Source organism: Pan troglodytes, chromosome 12 (assembly GCF_028858775.2).
Source record: "Pan troglodytes isolate AG18354 chromosome 12, NHGRI_mPanTro3-v2.0_pri, whole genome shotgun sequence".
Classification (NCBI taxonomy): domain Eukaryota; kingdom Metazoa; phylum Chordata; class Mammalia; order Primates; family Hominidae; genus Pan; species Pan troglodytes.
In genome coordinates, this window is record NC_072410.2 from 111,448,885 (window position 1) to 111,474,501 (window position 25,617).

At 44.7% G+C, this 25,617-nt stretch overlaps 1 protein-coding gene across 4 annotated transcripts; it reads right to left on the bottom strand.

Annotated features, from left to right (window-relative positions):
• Positions 1 to 840: 840 nt before the first annotated feature.
• Positions 841 to 21,868, bottom strand: LOC107972569 (putative postmeiotic segregation increased 2-like protein 2). Of its 4 annotated transcripts, XR_001715200.3 has the most exons (4): positions 20,864 to 21,855; positions 6,678 to 6,773; positions 1,752 to 1,897; positions 843 to 1,646 (listed from the first exon to the last, which is right to left on the bottom strand). XR_001715200.3 is itself a non-coding variant. In XM_054678259.2 (3 exons), exons 1-3 carry the CDS (start codon positions 20,866 to 20,868, stop codon positions 1,523 to 1,525), a joined length of 225 nt encoding a protein of 74 aa, XP_054534234.1. In that variant the 5' UTR covers positions 20,869 to 21,868; the 3' UTR covers positions 841 to 1,522. The 4 variants fall into 4 exon arrangements, 1 of the variants encoding a protein (XP_054534234.1); XM_054678259.2 differs by lacking the exon at positions 1,752 to 1,897 and having other exon boundaries at positions 841 to 1,646; positions 20,864 to 21,868; XR_001715202.3 differs by lacking the exon at positions 20,864 to 21,855 and adding an exon at positions 7,053 to 8,330 and having other exon boundaries at positions 842 to 1,897.
• Positions 21,869 to 25,617: the final 3,749 nt, after the last annotated feature.

The following is a 25,617-nucleotide window of genomic DNA, read 5'->3' on the forward strand; positions in this document are numbered from 1 at the left end:
GATAAGTCTGTCATATCATAGTTGTCATGATACTAAGCTGTCATTATTTTTTTAATTGCTACCCATTTTTCTTCAAAAAAAGAAAAAGACAATTCTATGGTACTACGTATCATGAGATGGAAAGAGTGTAAATTAAAACCTTGAGGCCGGGCGTGGGCTCACACCTGTAATCCCAGCAGTTTGGGAGGCTGAGGCGGGTGGATCACTTGAGGCCAGGAGTTCAAGACCAGTCTGGCCAACATGGCGAAACCTCCATCTCTACTAAAAATACAAAAAATTAGCTGGGTGTGGTGGCTGGCGCCTGTAATCACAGCTACTTGGGAGGCTGAGGCAGAAGAATTGCTCCAGCCTAGATGACAGAGCAAGACTCTGTCTCAAAAAAATAAAAATAAAATCTTGAGAAACAAAACTTTGCTTGTTCCTGGGAGTGAAACAAACACGGTGAATATTCTCTCTTATCTCTAATGATCTCTCATGGGTTTTTCCCAGAACTGTGTCATTGTCCATAGCAGTTAGTATTTGTGTGAGGAAAAATAGGACAGTGCCAGTGAGCTTAGAGACCCTGGGACTTCTTAATTGAAAACACATCTCTAAGACACTTTGATCAAAATAAATATAAAGAGACTTAACATAATTATGAAAAAATAAGTACATTTTACACTGATGATATTGCTTTATTGTACCAATAAAAGCAATACATGGTTGTAGCATAAAATTTGGAAAATGCAAAGAAGTATAAAGAATCATCTATATTTCTTCCTAGTTGTATTTCTATCCATACATAGTTGAAACACAAAATAAAATTTTCTATCAGAATGAACTTTTGAACTCATAATGTTGAAAATAGAAAAAAGTATCCCTTTATACTTTCACAAGAAAATGTCTTTAAAATTTTAATTAATAGTAGGAGCATTTTTAAACCAGGACACAAAATGTATTAATTGACATCAATATCTTATTCTTCCAACATAAATTATTGCAGATAGTCTCCTTTATGTGGGACAGTCTATCCTAAGATTATGTAAAATTCAATGTATTAAGCCTTAGCTCTGGAAGAAATTAAAAAATGGTTGTGGGGTAGGTAGGTATGAGGACATGATTGGAAATGCACTAGAAAGAGGTACAGGGGTGTTGCAAACTTTTTGTGGTGGTGGAAACATTCTATTTTTGTTGTGGGTAGTGATTACATGAATGTATACAATTGCCAAAATTCATAACTGCACATTTATGATCTGTGCCTTTTTTGTTATTAATAACTCAATTAATAAAAACCTTTAATCTTACTACCATTTGAAAGGTTCTTGTATCGGTTTGAACCCCGAGAGCGCACCAACAGACAACACGAGGCAGTGTGGAGCAACACGCTGTTTTAATGAGTGCCTGGGTGCAGGCGGGATGAGGCCTAAAATGGCGTCAGCCCCAAGTGATTACCGGACCGGAGTTTTATAGTCCTCTCTAAACAGGAAGTGTCCCAGTCTGACGTGACTGCTACGTCATACCCGGACGGCCTCTTTCTCCATCTTCAGGGGTACATGTCTTCCGGCCAGGGTAGGTGTCTTCCGGCAGGCTGTCTTCCTGCTTCTGCTGTCTTGCTGATGCACGCTGCTGGCTGCTGGCACAAGTGGCCTTGTGCCTTGGGACTGGGCCTGAGAAGGGAGGAGTTATTCATCCCTTCAAGCTTTCAGGCACTGGGGAGAATCTGTCATTCCTGCCTATTTGGTTATTAAAAAAAAGGAAAAGGGGCAACTTACTCAATAACTACTTCAGGCGTGACACAGGGGGTGGCATGGGCACCTTGGAAAAAGAAAACCTTAATTTTTGGGGGCGTTCTTGAGAGACGGGTTGGTATCATTGCGTCATTGTAGCAGGAGCATCATCTGGATTGTCTGGCGATTAACTGTAAGAGTTTTAATGGCTTTTATTACTAGTGGATAACCCAGGGGAGAAACAGGAGGAGCCCAGTGATGAAGATTACTGTCCCTAACAGCGTTTTAAATCCTCCTAAATTACAGAACCACCTTCTAGAAGGTTTGCCGGGTCCCACCCTTTCCAGGTTTGGACTGGTACCTGGGCTACTTTTCTGATGTTCGAAGCGATTTCTAGAACTGCTTTTCCGTTATTGTCTATGTTAAGACAACAATTGGAGATATTAAACTTACCACAGACCCCACCCTCTTCTGCTAATAAGTGTCTAGTGCCAGCCTGTTTTCATAAATTGCCGCGTGCATTTGGTTTTGTTGTTGCGCGAGCATTTCCAGGGCTGAGGCGGTTTGGTTAGTGATTATCTCTAGAACAGCCTGTAGTCTAATTATTCTATTTAGCATATATATGGGAGTACGATAACCCCATGAACCATCCTCAGCCCAGGTGGCAGGACCATAATATTTGATGATCCGTTGCGGAGGCCGCTCGTCCTCTCGCCATCTTTGGCTTCCTCCTACCTTTAAGGATCGTTTTTCTCTGTTTAAGTTATCATACACAGGGACTCCGAGGGTGTCGCCTGCCTGCTTTGGAAGTAAAAAGAATACGGGTTTAATTGTGCTTAGGAAACAAGGACCTCGCCAGTGATAAGGTAGCCATGAGTAAGCCTGGGTTCCACATATCCAAAAGAATCCATCAGGGGCAGTCCATTGTAGGCTGGTATTCATAGGATTGACCCATCGTGCACTTAGGTGGGGGTATGTGGCATAAGGGTTAGTGGTGTTTGTACAGTTCCAGGCCCTTTTTGATGGAACACAGTTGAGGCAGCTTAAGTTAGAGGGAGACCAGGCTCCGTGGGGTAACCTTGGCCACCACTCGGCTGTGGAGGCGTTGACTGTTAGGGTTTGGTGACAAGGGCTTGCACCTATATGGCTCGATGGGTTTTATCAGTCCACTTGCGGGATATGCACACCGTCCCTCTTACTGGGTTGGTAAGTGTCCAGGACTGCGGGCGTTCCTGAAGAGTGAAAGTGAGGCTGGGGTTTTGGGATGCTAATAAGTAAGGAGGAATGTCTATCCCAAACCATGGCCACTGTTCACTCATATGTGGGCTCCCCCACATACCCGGCAATTGGACACATTCATGGTAAGCGCGGTGAGTTCTCCTAGATCTACAAACAGGTTTTTTCCTGGCTTGGGAAGGGATACGTCTGCTTGTAGTTTTTAATAAAGGGATGGAAATACTACGGGTGGTTGTGGAGGGGAGTTGTTGGCTTTGGCTTTTTTCTTGGCTATCATCTTTTCTCTCTTTATGTCCTCTAGCACTTGAGTGTTTACTCCCCATTGTCCAATTTTGGTGAAGCAAAGCCACTGCTTCCCTTTGGGGCATATAGCCCCATTACGACTGCCAGATACTCCTAGATTTTTTACTTTATAATAACTTTTCCCTGATTCAACACATTCTTCAACTAAGGAGGCGGAGGTTGCAGTGAGCCAAGATCGCACCACTGCGCTACAGCCTGGACAACAGAGTGAGACTCCGTCTCAAAAAAAAAAAAAAAAAAGCAGCTAAAATTTAAAAAGTGACAACACCAAATGCTAGTGAGGATGCAGGGAAACTGGATTACTCATTCATTGCTGGTGGGTATATAAAATGATACAGTCACTCTGGAAAACAGTTTTGTTTCTTATAAAACTAAAGGCAAGTACTGTAAGACCCAACAATTACACTTTTGGGGGTCATTTGTTCCAGAGAAATGAAAACTTATGCCCACACAAAAGCCTGTGCATGAAAGCTCATAACAGCTGTATCTGTAACAGCCAAAACCTGGAAACAACCAGATGTCCTGAGAAGGAGGAACAGTTCAACACACTGTGGCACATCCATATCATGGAATACCACTCAGCAGTAAGAAGTAACAAACTATTTTTTTTCTTCAACTTTTAAGTTCCGGGATACAGGTGCAATATGTGCAGGTTTGTTACGTAGGTAAACGTGTGCCATTGTGGTTTGCTGCACGGATCATCCCATCACCTAGGTATTAAGCCCAGCATCCATTAGCTATTCTTCCTGATGCTCTCCCTCCCCAACCCCTACAGGCCCCAGTGTGTGTAAGAAGGAACAAACTATTGATACACATAACTTGGATGGATCTCCAGGGAACGGGATGGAGTGGGAAAAAAAAAAGCCAGTTGCAAAAGGTTGTATCCTGTATGGTCCTATTTATATAACATTATTGAAGTAGCAAAATTAAAGAATGGATAACAGATTAGTGGTTGTCGGAGGCCAGGGACAGTGGTGGGGTGGGGTAGGTGTGGCTATCTCTAGAAGAGCAACACAAAAGATCTTTATGATGGTGAAACTGTCCTGTACTTTGTATCATTGTCAATATCCTGGCTGTGATATTCTACTATAACTTTCCAAGTTTACCACTGGGGAAACTGTGTAAAGAATCCACAGGAGTTCTCTGTATTATTTCTTACAACTGCATGTGAGTCTATAATTCTATGAAAATTAACAGTTTAATCAGAAAAACTTATGAGTTATTCCACATTAGAACAAGTCTCTTTCAGACTTTGACTTGTATCTTCAAACCTTCTTCCAAACCGATTGTTCTTCTTACTCTCATAGAAACTTAATGTGTAACTGATAAAACAATTTAATGGGGAAAGGTCAATCTTTTCAACAAATGATGCGGGCGCATGTAGATGTCCATAGGCAAAAAAAGTTGACCATTTTCATCAACTTAGTGGGGTTTTTTGTTTTGTTTTGTTTTTGAGACAGGGTTTTGCTCTGTTGCCCAGGCTGGAGTGCTGTGGTGCAATCATGGCTCACTGCAGCCTTGAACTCCTGGGCTCAAGCGATCCTCCTGCCTGAGTAGCTGGGACTGTGGGTGCATGCCACAACACTCAGCTTCAGCTTAGTGTTTTGAGTAATTGTTCTTTTCTCCATTTCTTCCCATCTGTCTAAATGTAGTTTAGTGTATTTTTTGTTATTGTCTGCAGAGTTAAAGCATAAAATGGCTGAATAGAGCAAAAAAAGAAAAAAGAGTCTCTTCAATGGAGAAAAAATAAAATAATCAGTAAATATTGCAAAAAAGAATTTGTTTAAAACCTTACCCTGCTCTGCCTACCCCCACGACCTCTTCCTGTCACAGGCAACCATTCTACCAACGGAGATAATATTGCCAGAGAAGACGTTTTACCAGGGCAGGAGAAACATGCACCATCTTACGTCCCTTGCCCTCCATTTCTCTTCATATTTGTGTACCTGTTTGTAACTGAATGTGGTAATAGAAAATAGAAAAGACATGATGACTGGTGGCTGCTGAGTAAGCCTTCAGACACCCTTCCTAAATGCATGAGGATCTGCACTGGATTCAGCCCAAGGGCAGGTCGGGGGCAAAAGCAGATGAGTTGGCAAAAGACCACATGGAGACGAGACACCAACACTGGGGACAGGCTCATGCCAGTTTGGAATCCAGCCTTTGAACTGATTTCTCATTTTGCAAAATTATTTTCTACACCAGCTATTTCTTAAATGACTTCTGGTTGACTTGGGTGGTAACATTAAGATAAAAATGTGTTGGCAGTGAAAAAAAACCACACTTAAAAGAAATATTGAAGCTGGGCACGGGGGCTCACGCCTGTAATACCAGCACTTCGGGTGGCTGAGGTGGGAGGATCACTTGAGCCCAGAAGATCAAGGCTGCCGTGAGCTATAATCGCACCACTGCACTCCAGCCTGGGTGACAGAGAGAGACCGTGTCTCAAAAAAACAAACAAATATTGAAATGTTGCTTAGTTAAAAGCCTTTTACAATTTGTTTCCACCTAACATGTGGTTACTTATTCGATCACATAATCTGGTGAAGGAGAGTAAAGACCATGACACTGATTTGCTATTTACAACAAGGCAACATATTGCTTAGTGCTCATCAGCTTTCTAAAGAAGCTGAACATCATGTCCAGTACTTTGCAAAATTCTTTCAGATCCTCTGACAGCTTTAGTAAAAAATGTCATCACAAGCCAACTCAGTTGTCTACAAACAGGCTCTCATTTTACATTTAACTTTGAAAATATATTTACAATCCTTTGAAAATATATTTACAACAATTTAGAATCATTCTTCTCAATTTCATTGCCTCTCAGCTGCACAGCTGGATTTTATTTGGTGCAAAAGGAAAAACTGGGTTGTAGGTAAACATTATATCATGTTTGGGGAGTGGTTTATAGAAATTTCAAGCCTCTTGTACTTTCATGAATTTTCTAACACTTTATTATTGTTATAATTATCTACTCATAATAATGACTGCCATTTATTGAGCCCATACCAGGTGCCGGCCCCCGGACTAGGAGAAACAGTTAATATTTGTGTTACCTTGTCAGGTAAATGTCGTTGCTGAGGCTCGGGAGGATGAGGGCATGCTTGCCCAAAACTCCACAACTGGGAAATACTAGAGCCAGGATTCGGACCCCAGACAGTACGGTTCACAAGCCATATTCCCTTTAAAAATGAAGGTGACCCCTTGTCAGGCTATGGAATTTGAGGTGTGGAATTCTTTCAGCTTGTGCTATAGTTACTAGAGATGGTCTTAATTGTCAGACAGCTCTTCAGCAGTTGGGGCAAACAGGCAAACATTAACTATCAAATCATGATGACCATACCACCTGGATTAGTTTGTCCTTGTTGCATTGCTATAAGGAATGACCTGAGGCTGGGTAATTTATAAAGAAAAGAGGTTTAGTTGGCTCACCGTTCCGCAGGCTGTTCAGGAAGCATGGCTGGGGAGACCTCAGGAAACTTACAATCATGGCAGAATGAGAAGACGAAGGAGGCACATTTTACACGGCTGGAGCAAGAGGAAGAAAGCGAAGGAGGCAGTACATACTTGTAAACAACCAGATCTCGTAAGCACTCAGTCACTATCATGAGAACAGCAAGGGGAAAATCTGCCCCCACGATCCCATCACCTCCCACCAGGCCCCACTTCCAACGCTGGGGATTACAGTTCGACACGAGATTTGGGCAGGGACACAAATCCAAACCATATCACTACCTAAGCCCATTCCTCCTACTACTGACCACTTCTTTCTTCCCTTGACCAGTGTGCATGGGTAGGAATACATACTGTATGACGCTGCTCGGTGAGAAGAAGCAATCTGACTAAACCCCTGGACTGCTTTCTGGATTTGGTTTTGTACTTCACTACTAAGGTTATTTTCGTTGGTCAGTGAACCTCTGGAACGGTAGTTCGAACAGCTTGTAATACATGTCTCATGAAAGTTACATGGATGTGTATGTATATACATGTATGCTGGAATAACTATTTAAATCTTGATTTCAGAAATCTGGAATATTTATGCTTATACTCAAGTAGGGAATTTGATTTGAGGTATTTTAAGTAGAGTCACCAAAAATAATCCATTGCAGCAAATTTAGAAAGTTATCATTAATGCTCAAAATATGGCATTTTCTACTTATTTTCACTTCACAATGTATCAAATAGGATTTCCAACATCTTATGAAAAGATACAGTATTTTCTCAAAGAGTTAAGAAAACTGGGGCAAAGGGTAAATAAGGGTAGAAAAATAATATGAAACCAGGGGAGAGGCTAGGGGAGAGGCTAGTACACAGAATACATGCTGTACAGCGTGTGTCATTGATTGCATCTCATTTTAAAAATAAAACGGCACATCCCACTTTCCTAAAAATGTGGCTTCTTGATCAGGAATCTCTATCTCTGTTACAGCAGTGGGACTTCTTGTCCTTTTTAATACTTTGTTCTTTCCTCCCTGCCTTAGGAAATATTCCATTTGATTCTGTCCTTGTTTTTTTTTTTTTTTTTCCAATAGGCAACCTTCCACAGCAGCAGTCTGAGACAATGAAAAATCACTTGAGCTTTTTAAAACAAATGATCGTGAGGAGCATTTGAGGATTCATTTGTCGAGTTAGTTGGAATGTCTTATGTGGGCAAGCTCATGTTTCCAATTTGGGACTTGGAGCAGGCAATCAGCTGTGTTGCATTCTCATATCCGCTTGACGTCAGCCCTGAGAGCTGCGGTATCTTTAGTAGCTCACTGTGTATGGTGATAGCAAGTGTGTGAGTTGTCCTCACGGAAAACAGCTCACTTGATAGTTTATGAAGCTGCAACTTGGCAGTGCTATCCAAGACCTTTCTTCCAGAAATTGCTGTTGCCACTACCACACAGTGGACAAATCTGAAAGGGAGAATTTAGTTTTTCCACGGACTCTCCTTTTCCTATGAAGATTTTTTAGTACACCCTGTACATAAAACCATGGCTTACAAAGTAAAAACATTGATCGCTTTTTTTTTCTTTTCTGTTTTTTGAGGCAGAGTCTCACTCTGTCACCCAGGCTGGAGTGCAGTGGCCTGATCTCAGCTCACTGTAACTTCTGCCTCCCAAGTTCAAGTGATTCTCCTGCCTCAGCCTCCCGAGTAGCTGGAACTACAGGTGTGAACCACCACACCTGGCTAATTTTTTTGTATTTTTTGTTTGTTTGTTTTTTAGTAGAGATGGGGTTTCACTATGTTGGCCAGGCTGGCCTTGAACTCCTGACCTCAGGTGATCGCCAGCCTCGGCCTCCCAAAGTGCTGGGATTACAGGTGTGAGCCACTACGCCTGGCTGATACATCAGCATTTTGAATGGATGAGTTGAATATGATTAAAAAAAAAAAAAAAAAAAAGGCCAGGCATGATGGCTCACGTCTGTAATCCCAGCACTTTGGGAGGGTGAGGCAGGCAGATCACTTGAGGTCAGGAGTTTGAGACCAGCCTGGCCAACATGGAGAAACCCTGTCTCTACTAAAAATACAAAATATTAGCCAGACATGGAGGTGCACACCTGTAATCTCAGCTACTCGGGAGGCTGAGGCACAAAAATCGCTTGAACCCAGGAGGCAGAGGTTGCAGTGAGCCAAGATTGCGCCACTGCACTCCAGCCTAGGTGACAGAGCGAGACTCTGTCTCAAAAAAATAAATAAATAAAAATGAAAATGAAATGTGAGTATCTATGTAGAACTGCAAAATGTCTTAGGTAAAACATAAAGTGTCCATTATTTTCCCTTTGTGCCACTGTAAATATGAAAAGAAATAATCAAATACTCTAGGCAGAATTGTAGGAGGGGGACCTAAAATTCTAAAATCAGTGTTTGCTGAACCTTTTATTTTTGCCTTCAATGACTTTTAAAAATAGATTATATTTTTAGAGTAATTTTAGGTTTACAGAAAAATGATGCAAAGTACAAAATTCCCATATAACCCCGTCTTTCTGTGCACAGTTTCCCCTACTATTAATGACATCTTGAATTGATGTAGTACACCTGTTACAACTGATGACCTGACATTAATGCGTTATTATTAAGTCTATAGTTTCCATTCGGATTCACTCTTTCTGTTGTACATCTCTACAGGTTTTGCTGAGTGCATGAGGTCTTGTATCTACCACTACAGTATCACACCTAATAGTTTCACCACCCTAAAAATCCCCTGTGCTTCACCTATTGATCTCCCCTTCCCTACCCCTAACTCCTGGCAACCACTGGTCTTTTTACTGTCTCTCTAGTTTTGCCTTTTCCAGAATGATATGCAGTTGTAGCCTTTTCAGACTGGCTTCTTTAACTTAGCAATATGCATTTAAGATTCTTCCATGTCTTTTTGTGGCTCGATAGCTCATTTTTTTGTTGCTAAATAATTTTCCACTGCATAGATGCACCACAGTTTGTGCAGGAGCTGTGTGCTTGAGAAGCTATGTGTGCTCTAGGAGCTGTTCGCTGGAGAAGCCACTCCTTAAAGCAGGCTGCGGGTCAAGCCTGTGGGAACCAGAAAGCATCTGCAGCATCTCTCTAGCGCCCTCTACTGACAAAGCTTAAAATTGTGCCAGCTAGCGAAGAAAAAAAATATGTAAAAGGCCCAGATTCATTTTCACTAGCAGGCAAAAAGGATGGTTTTGAGGCTGCCAGGCTATAAATCAAAAACAGGCACAACAATCTAACCTACCACAGCTAGCAAGATTCAAGGAGAGAAGCCAGGCAAACTGAAAGCTAATGACTTATGAAAAGCACCCAAGCTCACTCTCTGGACCAAAGCACTAGTTTTGTTTTGTTTTGTTTTGTTTTGTTTTGTTTTGTTTTTTGAGACAGAGTCTCACTCTGTTGCCCAGGCCGGAGTGCAATGGCATGATCTTGGCTTATTGCAACCTCCACCTCCCAGGTTCAAGCGATCCTTCCACCTCGGCCTCCTGAGTAGCTGGAATTACAGGTGTGTGCCACCATGCCTGGCTAATTTTTATATTTTTAGTAGAGACAGGGTTTCACCATGTTGACCAGGCTGGTCTTGAACTCCTGACCTGAAGTGACCCACCTGCTTCAGCCTCCCAAAGTGTTAAGATTACAGGTGTGAGCCACCATGCCCAGTCTCAAAGCACTAGTTCTGCTGATCAGTGAGTCTCAAAGTGCCCCCCTCGATCTCTTATGCTAGAACCACCTACGGGCTTGTTACAACACAGATTCCTGTGCTGCAGCTGGAACTGACAACTGAATTAGAATGAAGGAAGGCAGACAGGCATCTGCAGTTTAAACTTTTACTCCAGCTAGCTCTATGTACACTAACATTTAAGATTCAGGTGATCCTTGAGGGTAGGGGCCTTTTTAATTCATACTTGGCTCTTGGCCCAGTATTTGACTCTTAGAGGGTGTTGCTGTAGATAGGCTGGTTCCTGCATTGGTTGGTTGGTTGGTTGGTTGAGAGATCTGATTCAAACCCAAGCAGCTGTAACTGGCCATGAGCTACAGCCCCAGCAATACTTTAATGGCATTTGGCAGATGAGCAGGTCCCTTCACTAATGTTAGTAAAGCCCAGAGGTGAGACATCCTCACTAGAATGGCAGATGGTATTTTCCATAGATGACTGTGGCAATATCTCCCATCCCGCATCTTCTCCTACAATGTGACCTTGCCACCCTTCCATCAAGAGGCAGGGTCTATGTCCTGGATCCTTGAATCTAGGCAGGCTTGGGACTTGCTTGCAATTGATAGAATGTGCAGAAGTGATGCTCTCTGAGGCTACCTTAAAAAAGGCAATGGCCGGGCACGGTGCCTCACGCCTGTAATCCCAGCACTTTGGGAGGCTGAGGTGGGCGGATCACAGGGTCAGGAGATCGAGACCATCCTGGCTAACATGGTGAAACTTCATCTCTACTAAAAATACAAAAAGTTAGCTGGGCGTGGTGGTGGGTGCCTGTAGTCCCAGCTACTCGGGAAGCTGAGGCAGGAGAATGGCGTGAACCCGGGAGGCGGAGCTTGCAGTGAGCCAAGATCGCGCCACTGCACTCCAGCCTGGGCGAGAGTGTGAGACTCCATCTCAAAAAAGAAAAAAAAAAGAAGGCAATGCAGTTTCTTCCCTGTTCCTTGGGGCTCATGCTTTTGGAGCCATGAGTCTCTGTATGAAAAGTACCACTACCTTGAACCTCCACACTGTAAGGAAGCCCAGGCCTTCTGGAAAGGCCACATGTGGGTTCCCCAATCAACAGCCCTTGCTGAGGTTCCGCCCAACAGCCAGATCAACCACCAGACAGTAAGTGGTGATGTCTCCTGGGATTCCAACCCCCAGCTGTTGAGTCACTCTTAGCCATTAAGTCTTCCCAGCTGAGGCTCCCAAGCCATCCCACTGCCATGTCCAATTTCTGACCACAGAATCTGTGAGGGTAGTCAAATGGTTGTTATAAGCTGCTTAGTTTAGGGATAATTGGTTACACAGCAATAGTAATTACAACAAATTAGAAAGCACTTCTGGATTAGAATCACCTGGCCATCTCATCATCCAAATCATAGAAGCTGAAAAGCATAAGCTTCCACTTTAGCCTTCCCTCCACTGACAGTATTGCTAAGATCTTCCTTCCCCTCTGCTGAACATCACTGTGGAAGAGAAAACCCAAATACTCCTAAACTTGTTATAGTGTCTAAGAGTTGTATTTGAAAGACTTTAAAAGACAAAAAAAAACACTAGTTCAGAAGTGTACCACATGCCTCACTACTTAATACCGCGGAGGCTTTATAAAGCAACATGAAAACCTAAACCAGTGTCATTTTTATATTCCCATCTGAAAAGAAAAGCACAAAATAATCAACTGTGCCGTAGAGTATCCAGGAATTGGCCAAGTAATCTTTAGCAAGCCTCTCCATCTGGAAGACCAAATGGAATAATGAGAAAGAGGAAATCATAGGGATCCATAAAACCTGGGTTCAAAGTAGGTTCATCCTTATGTTGTCTGGGTGGTCTTGAGCGAGTTACTCAACCTCTCTGAACTTCAGTTTATTTATCTCCAAAACAGGATTATCTAATTATGTTCCTAGCCACAGGGCTGTTATGCTGACCAAATGTGGTGTTCAGAAATATGAAAGCACTTTGTACAGTGAGAAGACTAAATATGAACAGAAAAATGAAAGAAAAACCAAAATAAACTACGTGTGTATCCAGGCAATGTAGGCCAGTGTCAAAAAAGGTAAAGTAAGGGCTGGGCGCAGTGGCTCACACCTGTAGTCCCAGCACTTTGGGAGGCCGAGGCGGGCGGATCACGAAGTTAGGAGTTTGAGACCACCCTGACCAACATGGTGAAACCCCGTCTCTACTAAAAATACAAAAATTAGCCGGGCGTGGTGGCGCCCACCTGTAATCCCAGCTGCTCAGAAGGCTGAGGCAGGAGAATTGCTTGAACCTGGGAGGCAGAGGGTGCAGTGAGCCGAGATCGTGCCACCGCACTCTAGCCTGGGCGACAGGGCGAGACTCAGTCTCAAAAAAAAAGAAAAACAGGTGAAGCAAAAAGCAAAACAAAAAATTCTCTATTAAATGTCAATGTTCCTGGCAGACACAGGTGCTCATATTTACCTGTTACAGTGATAGAGGATCCAGGAAGTGAAGTAGCATCACTTCACTGTCTTCCCTGCAAATCCTGTTTATACCAAGTTTTATACCGCTTTGCTTTGAGCAAATTCATCTGCTGCTGCTAAACTGCTGCCTTCCCCAAAACTCCCACTTTCGAACAAGCCTGTGATTGCTTTGCAAAGACTCATTTCCAATTCAGATTCCTAAGATAAGCTGCCAGTCTTCTTGGGGTCTTCCGTCTCACGGTTTTATGTCCGGCCAGCAGCAGGCCTAGCCCTCTCCTGTTGCTCAGTGAATTTCAATGCGAATCTTCTCTTTTCTACTTGCATGACCGAAAAGACCCTCAGAGACCAGCCAAGCCCATCATTTTACAAAACAGAAAACCAAGACCTAGGAGAGGAGAAGGCTCACAACCAGGTGTCACAATGTATTACAGAACGGAGCTCCTCTTTCCATAAATAGTTTTCTCCTCGTTATTCCTGCATCGAGCATGTGTTCCAGACTGCCTGCTTGACATCTCCAGATGGATGACTAATAAGTTTCTTAAACTTAACTTGTCCAAGCAGAACTCTTGATTCCACCCACCCAAATGTGTTCTTCCCCCAGTCCTCCCAATCTCAGTTAATTGCCCAGTTGCCCAGGCCAAAAACCCAGGAGTCATATTTGATTTATTCCTTTTTTTTCTTTTTTCTTTTTCTTTTCTTTCTTTCTTTTTTTTTTTTTTTTTTTTTTTTTGAGACAGAGTCTCACTCTGTCGCCCAGGCTGGAGTGCAGTGGTGCAATCTCGGCTCACTACAATCTCTGCCTCCCGGGTTCAAACGATTCTCCTGCCTCAGCCTCCCAAGTAGCTGGGATTACAGGCGTGCGCCACCACATCCAGCTAATTTTTATATTTTTAGTAGAGACAGGGTTTCACCATGTTGGCCAGGATGGTCTCGATCTCCTGACCTCATGATTCGCCCGCCTCGGCCTCCCAAAGTGCTGGGATTACAGGCATGAGCCACAGCTCCCAGCCGGATTTATTTCTTTTATCTCACTTCCTACATCCAATTAACCAACACGTCCTGTGGCTCTGTCCTCAAAATACAGCCAGAAATTGCCTACGTCTCACCACTACCAAGACACCAGCACCTCTCAGAGGGCTTCTATTATAAAATAGCCCCCCACTGAGATTCCCTGGCTCCACACCTGTCTTCCTTGAGTCTTTTCTGCACATAGTAGCCAGAAGGGAAGTTTTAAAACCGTAAATTAGATCACTTCACTCCTCTACTGAAAGGGCTCCGACGGTTGCCCATCTCACAATAAAATCCAAACTCCTTGCCATATTCTTTGCACCATGTACCCTGCCGACTTCTTGGGCTCCATCTCCTCCTACTGACTCCCTAGCACTCTGCAGTCCTGTCTCTCTTGGCCTTTTTGCTTTTCCTGGAGCGCACCAAGCTCATTTCCATCTCAGGTCATTTGCACTTGCCGCCTCCTCTCCTGAAATGCTCTCCACCCACATCTTCACGTGGGTTGTTGTCTTCCTTTATGTAGGCTTCTAACTGAACCTACCTTGACCAGTCTTTCAAAAAGAGTACACCCCAATCACTCCAATTCTTTATCCTGCTTTACTCTTTTTTTTTTTTTTTTTTTGAGATGGAGTCTTGCTTTGTCACCAGGCTGAAGTGCAGTGGCACAATCTCAGCTCAACATCTGCCTTCTGGGTTCAAGCGATTCTCCTGCCTCAGCCTCCCCAGTAGCTGGGATTACAGGTGCCTGCCACCACACCCAGCTAATTTTTGTATTTTTAGTAGAGATGGGGTTTCACCATATTGGCCAGGATTGTCTCAATCTCTTGACCTCGTGATCTGCCCACCTTGGCTTCCCAAAGTGCTGGGATTACAGGCATGAGCCACTGCACCCAGCTTTTTTTTTTTTTTTTTTTTTTGAGACAGAGTCTCACTCTGTTGCTTAGGCTGGAGTGCAGTGGCGCGACCTCCGCTCACTGCAACCTCCACCTCCCAGATTCAAGTGATTCTCCTGTCTCAGCCTCCCAAGTAACTGGTACTACAGGGATGTGCCACCATGCCTGGTTAATTTTTTTGTATTTTTTCGTAGAGATGGGGTTTCACCATGTTGGCCAGGCTGGTCTCAAATTCCTGACCTCAAGTAATCTGTCTGCCTCATCTTCCCAAAGTGCTGGGATTACAGGCGTGAGCCACCATGCCCAGCCTATCCTGTTTTACTCTTCTTTATAGCACCATCTCCACATGAAATCACACCACACATGTTCATGCACTTGTTTACTCTATGTCGTCACTGCTGTTCCTGAAGCTCCATGAGGATGGGGTCTTAGCCTGCCTTGGTCCCTTGCTTTATCCAGGGTGCCTAAAACAATGTCTATCACATATCAATCACATAGCAGAATGTCTATCACAATATTTATTGAATGACTGAATCAGCAAACTCACATATAAAATTTGGGACAATCCAAAACTTTTTGAGAAACAACTTTTAGACTCAACACACAATGGGTGTACGTATCCTTTTTTAGCACATGGCTCATGTAGAGGCCATTTTATCTGTGATGGATTTACCACAGGGCCACAGTGCTTACAAAGAAGAGAGAGAATCGAATATTCTAAAGCGCGTTTAGCGCAAGGAAGGTCCTGCCTGGGCACTGGAGTTCTGGGTGGGACTTTGTTTTCCTGCAGCATAGTAAGGTACTGACAGATTCAGACTTTGGTGCATTCCCAGGACATGTGGCTTCCAGCAGAAAGGTGGGTCATTTCCAAGCAGTCGAAGCATTTCGTCTGTGCAACACAATTTAGAGCCCTTCCAGAATCCATTTTCTCAGTGGACCTCCAGGAATTCCCTGTCAGGAAAGAGTCAGACCTGCAGGGGGAGCTGATAGCATGCGTCCATCCTGGAAAGCCTCAGAAAATGGGGGTCCAGAAATCTAGCTATTCCTTCAAGTGGGATGGATTTAAAGGGTTATCGAATTTTATAAACATCCAGGATATTATTCTCTTACTCCTGCCAGAGGCTGAGAAATTGAAAGATTCTTAAGACTCAAAATCTCAAGTGGTCAAATTGCTTTCATACAGCCCGTATACAGCAGGATTTTATCGGAACTCTGGGGCCACTTCCTCTTCAAGGGTAGATTTGAGAGTCCCTTATCTGCTTGTCTACAGACGTTGCCAAGGTGGTGGCTCCAAATGATGGTGAAGAATGCACAAGAAACACTGTCAAAATTCTGCCTCAAAAACACAAGAAGCCAGCTCTCATTATCAGATAGAAACTCTCAGGCCGGGCGCGGTGGCTCACGCCTGTAATCCCAGCACTTTGGGAGGCCGAGGCGGGCGGATCACGAGGTCAGGAGATCGAGACCATCCTGGCTAACACGGTGAAACCCCGTCTCTACTAAAAATACAAAAAATTAGCCGGGCGTGGTAGCGGGCGCCTGTAGTCCCAGCTACTCGGGAGGCTGAGGCAGGAGAATGGCGTGAACCCGGGAGGCGGAGCTTGCAGTGAGCCGAGATCGCGCCACTGCACTCCAGCCTGGGCGACAGAGCGAGACTCCGTCTCAAAAAAAAAAAAAAAAGAAACTCTCATGGGTTTACTGAGAGGACCCCAGAATTTCGCTTCATGCAAACAAGAGCAAAACCATGTGACCGTCCTGTTCAGAGGCCGAAAAATACTCAGCAAAATGGAAATCACTGTATTAATCTTTGTTTATTCACAAATAGCCAGGTCAGAATTAATTATCAAACCTTGCTTCTAAGTTCACACCAGGAACTCCATTAAGCTTTCCTGAAGCTGGTTTTTTTTTTGTGTGGGTCATAAAGTTTGCTTACTCTCAGACTCCAGTCCTTCAAGGCAACCCCTGGCAATGACAAGGAGTCCTAGTTCCCATCCCACTGTCACTCTAACAAGAGCCAGAATAGTGAGAAGGAAAAGGGGGCGGTTCCTCTCCGCCTGCTGTCCTGTGTTAGATCTGGGAAAGGGCAGGAGGAGACCTTTGCTGAGAGTGGTGGGCCTGGGACTGCCTCCAAGGCAAAAGCCTTCAAGTCTTCACAGTGGCCTCAGCATCTCCTTTTCAAGCTTGTGAATTCCTGGACTTCTTTCTCAAGATCTTAAAACCAAAACAGCATATAGAAAGATACATTTTTCAAGGTTGCTCATTCCTTGTCCACACGGTAACATCCATGTCAGTGTATCTGATTATGTGCTCAGATCTCAGCAAGCTGTGGCTGCATAGTAAGGATGCATCTAGATTGTAATGACTTGGAGTCATCACCCGCCCAAAAGAGCAGAAAATTCAGGCCCCCTTCCCTTGGTTCCCTTCCTCAGGGTCCATATTTGTCTACTATTACTTACATAATTAATAGCTCTGAAGGAATGCATCTTACAACTAACATCAAAAATTAAAAACACAACTCTTGGAGTACCTCCAGTTCAAGGTGTTGGCTGTTCCTAGTTGTCTGATGGTCATCCTCAGCCTGTGTGCTGAGGATCTACTCATCTGGTCATCCCTGCTTGGAGTTATCTGCACTGGGATAACTGGAGGTGGGAGGCAGAGGAAATTTCGATTCCCAATGCCTCTCAGATTTGTTGCAGTCTTCCTGGATGTATCAGCATATGAAATAGGCATAGAGGGAAGAGGGGCTGCTTTGGCTGTGAATGTGACACATACGTACGTTGGACCTGTTGGGTTTGAGACACCAATGTTTCCATTACTGCATCTTGAAGGGTAGGGGCTTGAAGACCTCCGAGATTCTTCCAGATCATTCATGCCAAAGGCAAACCCTATGATGGTGTATGCTGATATTTGATGACAATGGAAAATGAGGTGTGTGCTTTTGGGAAGACTCTATCAGGCATATGGAAAGCGCTCTGGTGTTTGCCCCTTGCTCTTACGGCCTTCCTGTCAATTTCTTCATTTGTGACACACTCATGCATCCATTCTTCATTTATTCATCCCCCTTTCCTCTCAGTTCTCAAAACATTGTATTTGGGACTCTTCTGGCATGTATTTTCTCACATTGCATTGTGTCACCAATGCGTGTTGGATAAATGAATGGAATGAGAAAGGATGGGGAAGTCATGTTTTGGCAAGTACTCCCACACAGGAAGAGAGCTGCAGCAAGAAAGTAACCAGACCACCCCTGCCCCCTAAAAAGCAAACATTTAAAAAAAACACAAATGGATATAAAACCCAATGAACTCCATGTCCTTACGATGAAAATAACAATCTTGGGATAGTTAGTGTAGTGTTATTGTAGGGACAATAACGACAACAGCTGACTGTTTTGTATTGTTGATAATAATGATGTGAGCACATTCTATTTGTCAGGTATGCTGCTGAAAGTTTTATGTACACACTATGTATCTAATAGATACATATTATCTCATTTAATCCTCACAATGACCCCAGGAGGTAAGAATTATTACCCCCATTTTATATATAAGGAAACTGAGGCTGAGAGGTTAGGTCACTCCTACAAGATTGTATAGCTGCTAGGAGGCAGCTGGAATTCAAAGCTGGTCAGGGCGACTTCAAAGCTCAGACTCTGTCCACTCTAGTATCTTGCCACTGACATCATCACTGTGTCTAGTCCATATGATAAATGGTGTTCCTACTGGTGACCCTAAATCATCATGTCATTTCCTAGTCTTAGAAAAGTGCACAGATGTGTACTACCATTTGGAAAGAGCCCTTCCCAAAGGCTCAAAGTTAAAATGTTTTAGTTCTCAGTTGGTTACTCTTCAAATACCTGGAAATTTCATTTATATGGAGATCTTTTTCCCTGTCAGTAACACAAATGAGGAATTACAGTAGTTTTCTTGAGATTAAACCCCCAGAAACACACACAGAATGCCAGGCACAAATGCACCATGACTTTGCACATGAGAAGAGTGATATATTTTGGTTTGGTTCTAAAATCTTAAGAAATCATGTCCCAGACTAGTTTAACCTCTTGAGCCATAAAACACTTTGGCCTATTGGCCTATTGGCCTATTGGATTCAGAGAATAATCCATAATGACTCAATTCAAAGTCCCTCTCCTGGGTCCCTGTGAAAAGCTGAGTCACAACTTTTTTATACTTATAAACTGGATGATCCCTGCCACCAAATGGCTTTCCTTTCCATTTGCCCCCACCATTGTCAGGCTACTGCTCAGCCTGAAAACAAAAGGTCCTGAAGGCATCAGATTAATCTCCTTCGGGCTTATTCTTTCCCAACATGATGCAAGTGAAGGTTCTTGTAAGCAAAAATTGTAAATTCATAGGTGGAGCTCAGGGCTTAAACATACTGCACAGTGAACTTCTCTTTTTCTCCTTTAATTGGCCATCTTGGATAGCCCAGCCTCAACATAATTCATTAGACTTTCATGCTATATTTTATTTGTTTTCCTTCTGAGCCAAGAAAGAAGTAAGAGGTTAAAAAGCACACATTTGGAGTTAGAAAGAGTGCCCTCACATCTCAGCATTCTTCCATTCTCTGAGCAAGTTGCTTCAGTTTTTTAGAGTCGTATCTGAAAAGTGGGGTTATAATCCCTTCCTCGCCCATTCTTCTTTCTCTCTTTTTTCCTTACTTGAAAATCCTTGACATGTCAAAAGCCGAGGAGAGTGCCTAAGTTTGAGCAGGAAGCTTTTGTCACAGTACTTCCTCCATAGTAAATTAGTTATTCTAATTACTAAGAGAGAGCACAAAGCTAGGCACAGTGGCATGCTCTTGTAGTCCCAGCTACCTGGGAGGCTGAGGCAGGAGGATCACTTCAGCCCAGGAGTTTGAGGCTGCCGTGTACTGTGATCACTCCTGTGAACAGCCACTGTACTCCCAGTCTGGGCAACATAGTGAGACCCCATCTCAAACAAAAATAAATTTTTAAAAGAGAGGACACAGCTGGTTAGGTTCACAGGAAGACTGAGAGTCCAGCAGTGCCACCGAGGGTCCCAGCACAGACATCAGGAGGGGCTCCATAGTTTAGCTGACATACATTATGGAGCGTCAGTTGGCTTTGTTATTGGCCAATGTAGTGGGCTGAATAGTGTCCCCCAAAATTTATGCCACCAGAACCTTCAGAATATGACCTTATTTGGAAATAGGATCTTGGTAGATGTAATTAGTCAAGTGTTGTGCGATGAAATCATCCTGGATTTAGACTGACTCTAATCCCAATGATTGGCGTCCTTGGAAGAACAGGCCAGGACACAGAGACATGAGAAGGCCATGTGAAGACAGGGCAGAGATTGGAGTAAGCTGGGATAAGCCAAAAACTTCTCTACCAAAAGCTGGAGAGGCAAGGAAGTTCCTACCCTAGAGGCTTTAGAGGAAGCATAGCCCTGCTGACACCTTGATTTCAGACTTCCAGCTTCCAGAACTGTGAGATAATTAAATTTGTATGGATTGAAGACACCCAGTTTGTGGCTCTCTGTTCCGACAGCCTAGGAAACTCACACAGCCATTCTCTGCTTCTTCACCTGAACATTCTGGCTTTGTCTTGCTATAAAGTTTGAGCTGCGAACAGCAAATGTGAATGCGATGAATGAACTGGTACCTGAGGAGGGATTTGAGAAAGAAGAGAACAACCTGCCATCACACCCACACAAACACTGCCTGCAAGATTAAGACCGAATTCTTTAGTGTGTCCTTCACTACATGCCAAGATCTCACCAGCCCAGTGTTTCTAGGGTCAGCTGCGTTGGAATAGGATTCATTCCTCTCCCAGCCACATGCAACTGTTCAGTCGCCAGGACATTCTTGTCCTCTCCCATCCAAATCCAACCCATCCTCAAGTTTTAGGTTCTGCGCCACTTCCTCCAAGAAGTACACCCTAATCCATCCTGTATCACCAAGGATGCTTTTGGTTGGGAGTGCAAAAATACCTAACTCCAGCTGACTTAGACAATGAGAGGAATTTATAGTTTCACATGACTGAAAACCCCAGAATCAGAATGGCATTAGGTAAGAAATATTTTGGTGGTTCTAGTTTATTTCTGTCTCTTCATTCACCTTCTGCAGTTAGCCTTATTGGAAGGCTGACTCACCTCATGGTTATAAAACAGCTCTCAGCAGCTCCTGGGGCTTCTTCCTTCAAATCCAACACTAAGGCTCAGTCTTTGTTTCAGCATTCCCGGCCGAAGTCTCACTCTTCACTCTGATTGGTCCAGCTGGGGGTGGGCCTGAACCAATCACTGTGCCCAGGGGGATGGCTTGCCCTGATTGGCCAAGCCAGGTCTTGTGTTCAACATCTGAAGCTGGAAAGAAGAATCTCCCTCGCTGGAAACACGAGGTTCTCCAACTAGAAGCAATGGCTGCTGGAAAAGGGGCAGGAGGAATGGAGGCTGAGAGACAACAATCAGATGTCCATTTCAACATTTTGCATCGTTGGTGCTCAATAAAGTTTTGTTGAAGTGAATTACATTTTAAAAAGGAAATAGAGAAAAAAGTTGTTTTCAGACTTTCAGATTCCCAAAGGATCCTATTACGTTGTTTTCCCCACGTTGATTAATCCCTTCTTCAGTAAGCAAGGCTAATCGTAGACAGCAGAGCGGCTCTCACGTGCTGAAACCAGATACATTTCGAACATTTTCATCATTTAAAAACGAAGTCCAATGTCCCCTGCATTTTTTGTGTGTGAATATGTGCATCGCTATAAATAGAAGTGGAAAAACACTAAGGCTGTGTGAACTCAGTTGGCAGGGGCCCTGCATTCGGACCCCCAAATATAGCCTGCTGACAATTTGCCACAGGCATGATTTTTCCACACAGTTCATCATTTTATACATTCTGAGCAACCATCCTGGATATTTGTTCAACAGTACATTTTTTCCACTTCATCTTTTGGCCAAATGTGTGGCTTTTCCTTTAAAAAGAGATGAGAATGTCAGGCACAGATAAATATATATCCCGGCGCTTGGCTATAATGCAATTCTCCACAGGCAGTTCTGTCTCCTGTCCGTGGGAGTGCTCTAACTCTGGAAGCCTCCGGAAGGCCTGGGTCTCACACGCCCTCTCCCATAGCTTGAGCCAATGACGGGAACCCTGAAGAGAAGTTTCAGGGAGTGGGAAGCAGATGTCGTTTCCGTTCAACAGAACCAGACAGAAAGGGAAGCTCGGTGAGGGGTTTCTCAGCAGAGGTGGAGCTCCGGGAAGCTTTGCTGTAGGGGACCACCTCAGAAAGTAGCCATCAGTCTCAGAACTTTCCCCAGCCTTGTTACACTGATGTTCCACCTACATTTCTCTCCTTCCTTCTCTCCCTCTCCAGACCCCACCCAGGTTCCAAAGTCCAGCCTCACGGCTGGACTTGATAAATCTGATTATAGTTGATACAGGCATTTCCCTGTATCAACTATAATCAGACGTGTCAAATCTGATGTCTGGTCCATGTCAAAAATGTCAACTGGATCTGAGTGTGGGATTAGAACAGACTTCCCAATGGGTACCATGTAGTTAATGAGGGTCTAGATTCCCAGGCCAGACCGTAGAAGCCCATGTGACCCAGATGTGCTGGTGATGTCCTGGGTTGAGGCTTCAGGTCAGCTTTTGAAAGGGAATGGACCTCACTGGCTGCTTCATTTAGCCCCTCACCCTCGGTCCTTCCCTCTCCTTCCTGTCTCAGATGTGAATGATGCATACCTAGAGGTCAGCTGCCATCTGAGTGCCAGGAAGCAAAGGCCACACCTTCTTGAGTAGCTGCAACAGTCCAGGGCTGCTTACCTCTAGGCCTTTTTACAAGCAGAAAGTGGGGCAAGAAATAAGAAAAGAGAAAGCTGTTCAAAGAACTCACTGTAGGCACCGTTCTGCATCATGCAACAGAACATAGTCCTAAACTGATTCAGGAGAGTTCTTTCTGCAGCTCCAGGGGTACTGACTCCTGATTTTAAACAACTGGGGGCCCACATATCTCTTTTTTAACTTTTTTTTTTTTTTGAGACAGAGTCTCGCTCTGTTGCCCAGGCCTGGAGTGCAGTGGCGCAATCTCGGCTCACTGCAACCCCCAGCTTCCAGGTTCAAACAATTCTCCTGCCAAGTAGCTGGGATTACAGGCACATGCCACCACGCCCAGCTAATTTTTGTATTTTTAGTAGAAACGAGGTTTCACCATGTTAGCCAGGCTGGTCTTGAACTCCTGACCTCAGGTGATCTGCCCGCCTTGGCCTCCCAGGGTGCTGGGATTACAGGTGTGAGCCACCACACCGGGCAAGATATCTTGATCACGCAGAGGCCACCGATGAGCTTTGCTACTCCAGGTGTCCCTTGACAGGCCTGGTGGCGGGTTGGATTGGGAAGAGGAGATCGTGGAAACACCAGATGGATTAAGTGGCTGGAAGGAGAGGCAGGAGAAGTTCTCAAGGGACATGCTCTTGTTTTAAAATAGGCACAGCAAAGTGAAACTGCCCCCAGCAGGGCTGCTGTCCTCGCTGTCCGCTCTGGGGCTATCCCAGCTCACCCGGCCATGCATGCCCCACTAGCAATTTTCTTCCTGCCAGGAGCTTGGAGCAACCTGAGTCCACACCAGCTCTCACTAAGCTAGGCCTTATCCACCTGCTACTCAGGTGGGAGGGATCCTGGATGCTCAGTGGCTTCAGCCAGGGCCACAGGCTGGTTCTCAGCAGTCTTCTGTGAGCAGCAAACAGAGCCCAGGGGTTGCAAGGGCAGGCCTGGGTCTGCTCTGAGGGGCTGCAGCACAGCCTAGAACCCTGTGGCATTTGTCAAATGGTGGCAGCAGCTCTGAGAATTGTGTGCTGTATCTGATCACAAAGTTTCATCTTTCCGCAGCATAAGACTTTGCAGAAAAGGACAGTGGCTTTGCCAAGGACCAAAGACTGAGTCACTGCTATTGTGCTGGAGTGAAGAGAGAGGGATCAGAAGAGATCTCTGGGCAGGAACAATCTTACTACTATTGTTACTTTTAATAATTCTAATAATAGGGTCACAATTGTATTTTTTTCCCAGAGTATTGTCACCTGTATTGACTCATTTAATTCCCACAATATCCCTCTGAAGTAGGAAAGCGAAAGCTGGGGGTATTGGATTCACATTTAAGAAATGAAGAAACAGGCTCAGAAAGGGTCACCGACTCCACAGGATCACACAGAGAATCAGATGTGATCTCAAACTAAAGGTAATACTAATAACAGTTGTATCATCTAGGGTCCCCGCAGGAAACAGTGGCATTCTCCAGAGAGGTAGTTCCTAAGAGTGTAATGAAGGGACTACTTACAGAAGTGGGCACAGGTTAAGGGTACACAAGAAGGGAAGCATCTGAGGCCAGCAAGAGCAGGAATGCCCTGCCACCCTGACGCCTGGAGGAGCAGAGAGAGCGGGCAGAACGTCAGTGAGAGATTTGCCGGTAGGAGGGGGCCACCAGGCAGGAGCTGAGAGAAACACAGCCATTGCCAGACCCACAGAGCGAATACCTCGTAGCTCTTCCCTCCCAGCCCCTCCCATTTCCTGTTGGTGCCTCCCATAGGGCAATTACGCGCATTGCCTGCAGTCCATGAGGTCAGCTTCCCACAGCTGAGGGCCAGTGGAGAAGGGTGCAGAGCAGATCCGGAGGAAAATGGAAAATACCCAGCTGCGATCTGCTGTGTCCTGATTACATGGCAGGAACCATACTAGGGACTAGGTTTCGCGTAATCCTTGCCGTAGTGCTGTGTAGTAGAAACAAAATCTCAGATGGCCAACTCAGATGTATAAGGAATGAAGCAGGCCGGGCGCGGTGGCTCATGCCTGTAATCCCAGCACTTTGGGAGGCCCAGGCGGGCGGATCACGAGGTCAGGAGATCGAGACCGTCCTGGCTAACACGGTGAAACCCCGGCTCTACTAAAAGTACAAAACAAAATTAGCTGGGCGTGGTGGCGGGCGCCTGTAGTCCCAGCTACTCGGGAGGCTGAGGCAGGAGAATGGCGTGAACCCGGGAGCTTGCAGTGAGCCGAGATTGCGGCACTGCATTCCAGCCTGGGCGGCAGAGTGAGACTCCCTCTCAACAAAAAAAAAAGAAAAAAAGAAATGAAGCATTTGGCTTCACGCAGTGGCTCATGCCTGTAATCCTGGCACTTTGGGAGGCCAAAGTGGGTGGATGATTTGAGGTCAGGAGTTCGAGACCAGCTTGACCAACATGGTAAAACCCCGTCTCTACTGAAAATACAAAATTAGCGGGGCATGGTGGCCGCACACCTGTAATCCTAGCTACTCGGGAGGCTGAGGCAGGATCACCTCTCGAACCCGGGAGCGGAGTTTGCAGTGACCTGAGATGGTGCCATTGCACTACAGCCTGGGCAACAAGAGTGAAACTCCATCTCAAAAAAAAAAAAAAAAAAAAAAAAAAGAAATGAAGCAATTATAGTTTTTTTAAGTATATAATTTAATTTCCAAATGGAGCCTCCATTCTGCTAGGTGGCAGAAATTTTATGTCAGCTCATGGTTTCTTCAGCCAGTTCTGGATCCCAGCACAGCCCAACCCCTTGAAAACGTCTTCCAGGAGCTTTGTGTGTGTCCATGTGGCTTCCCAAGTGCCCAGTCACCAGCTGCTTCTATCCATGGGTGCACACTGACATCTCTCAAGGCATCCTTCTTCCCATCTGGTCTCTTGTCATTGGATCAAATTAATGAGTGCCTGTCCCAACTATGTGATCTCTCTAGGTCCTATTCTCTTTCAACCCTCTAGGGAACTCAGGAAACATTGGGCTATTGTCCATAATGTGGTGATGGTGGTGGTGGTGGTGGTGGTGATGGTGGTGGTGGTGATGGTGGTGGTGGTGGCGGTGATGGCAGCAGCAGTGGTGATGGCGATGG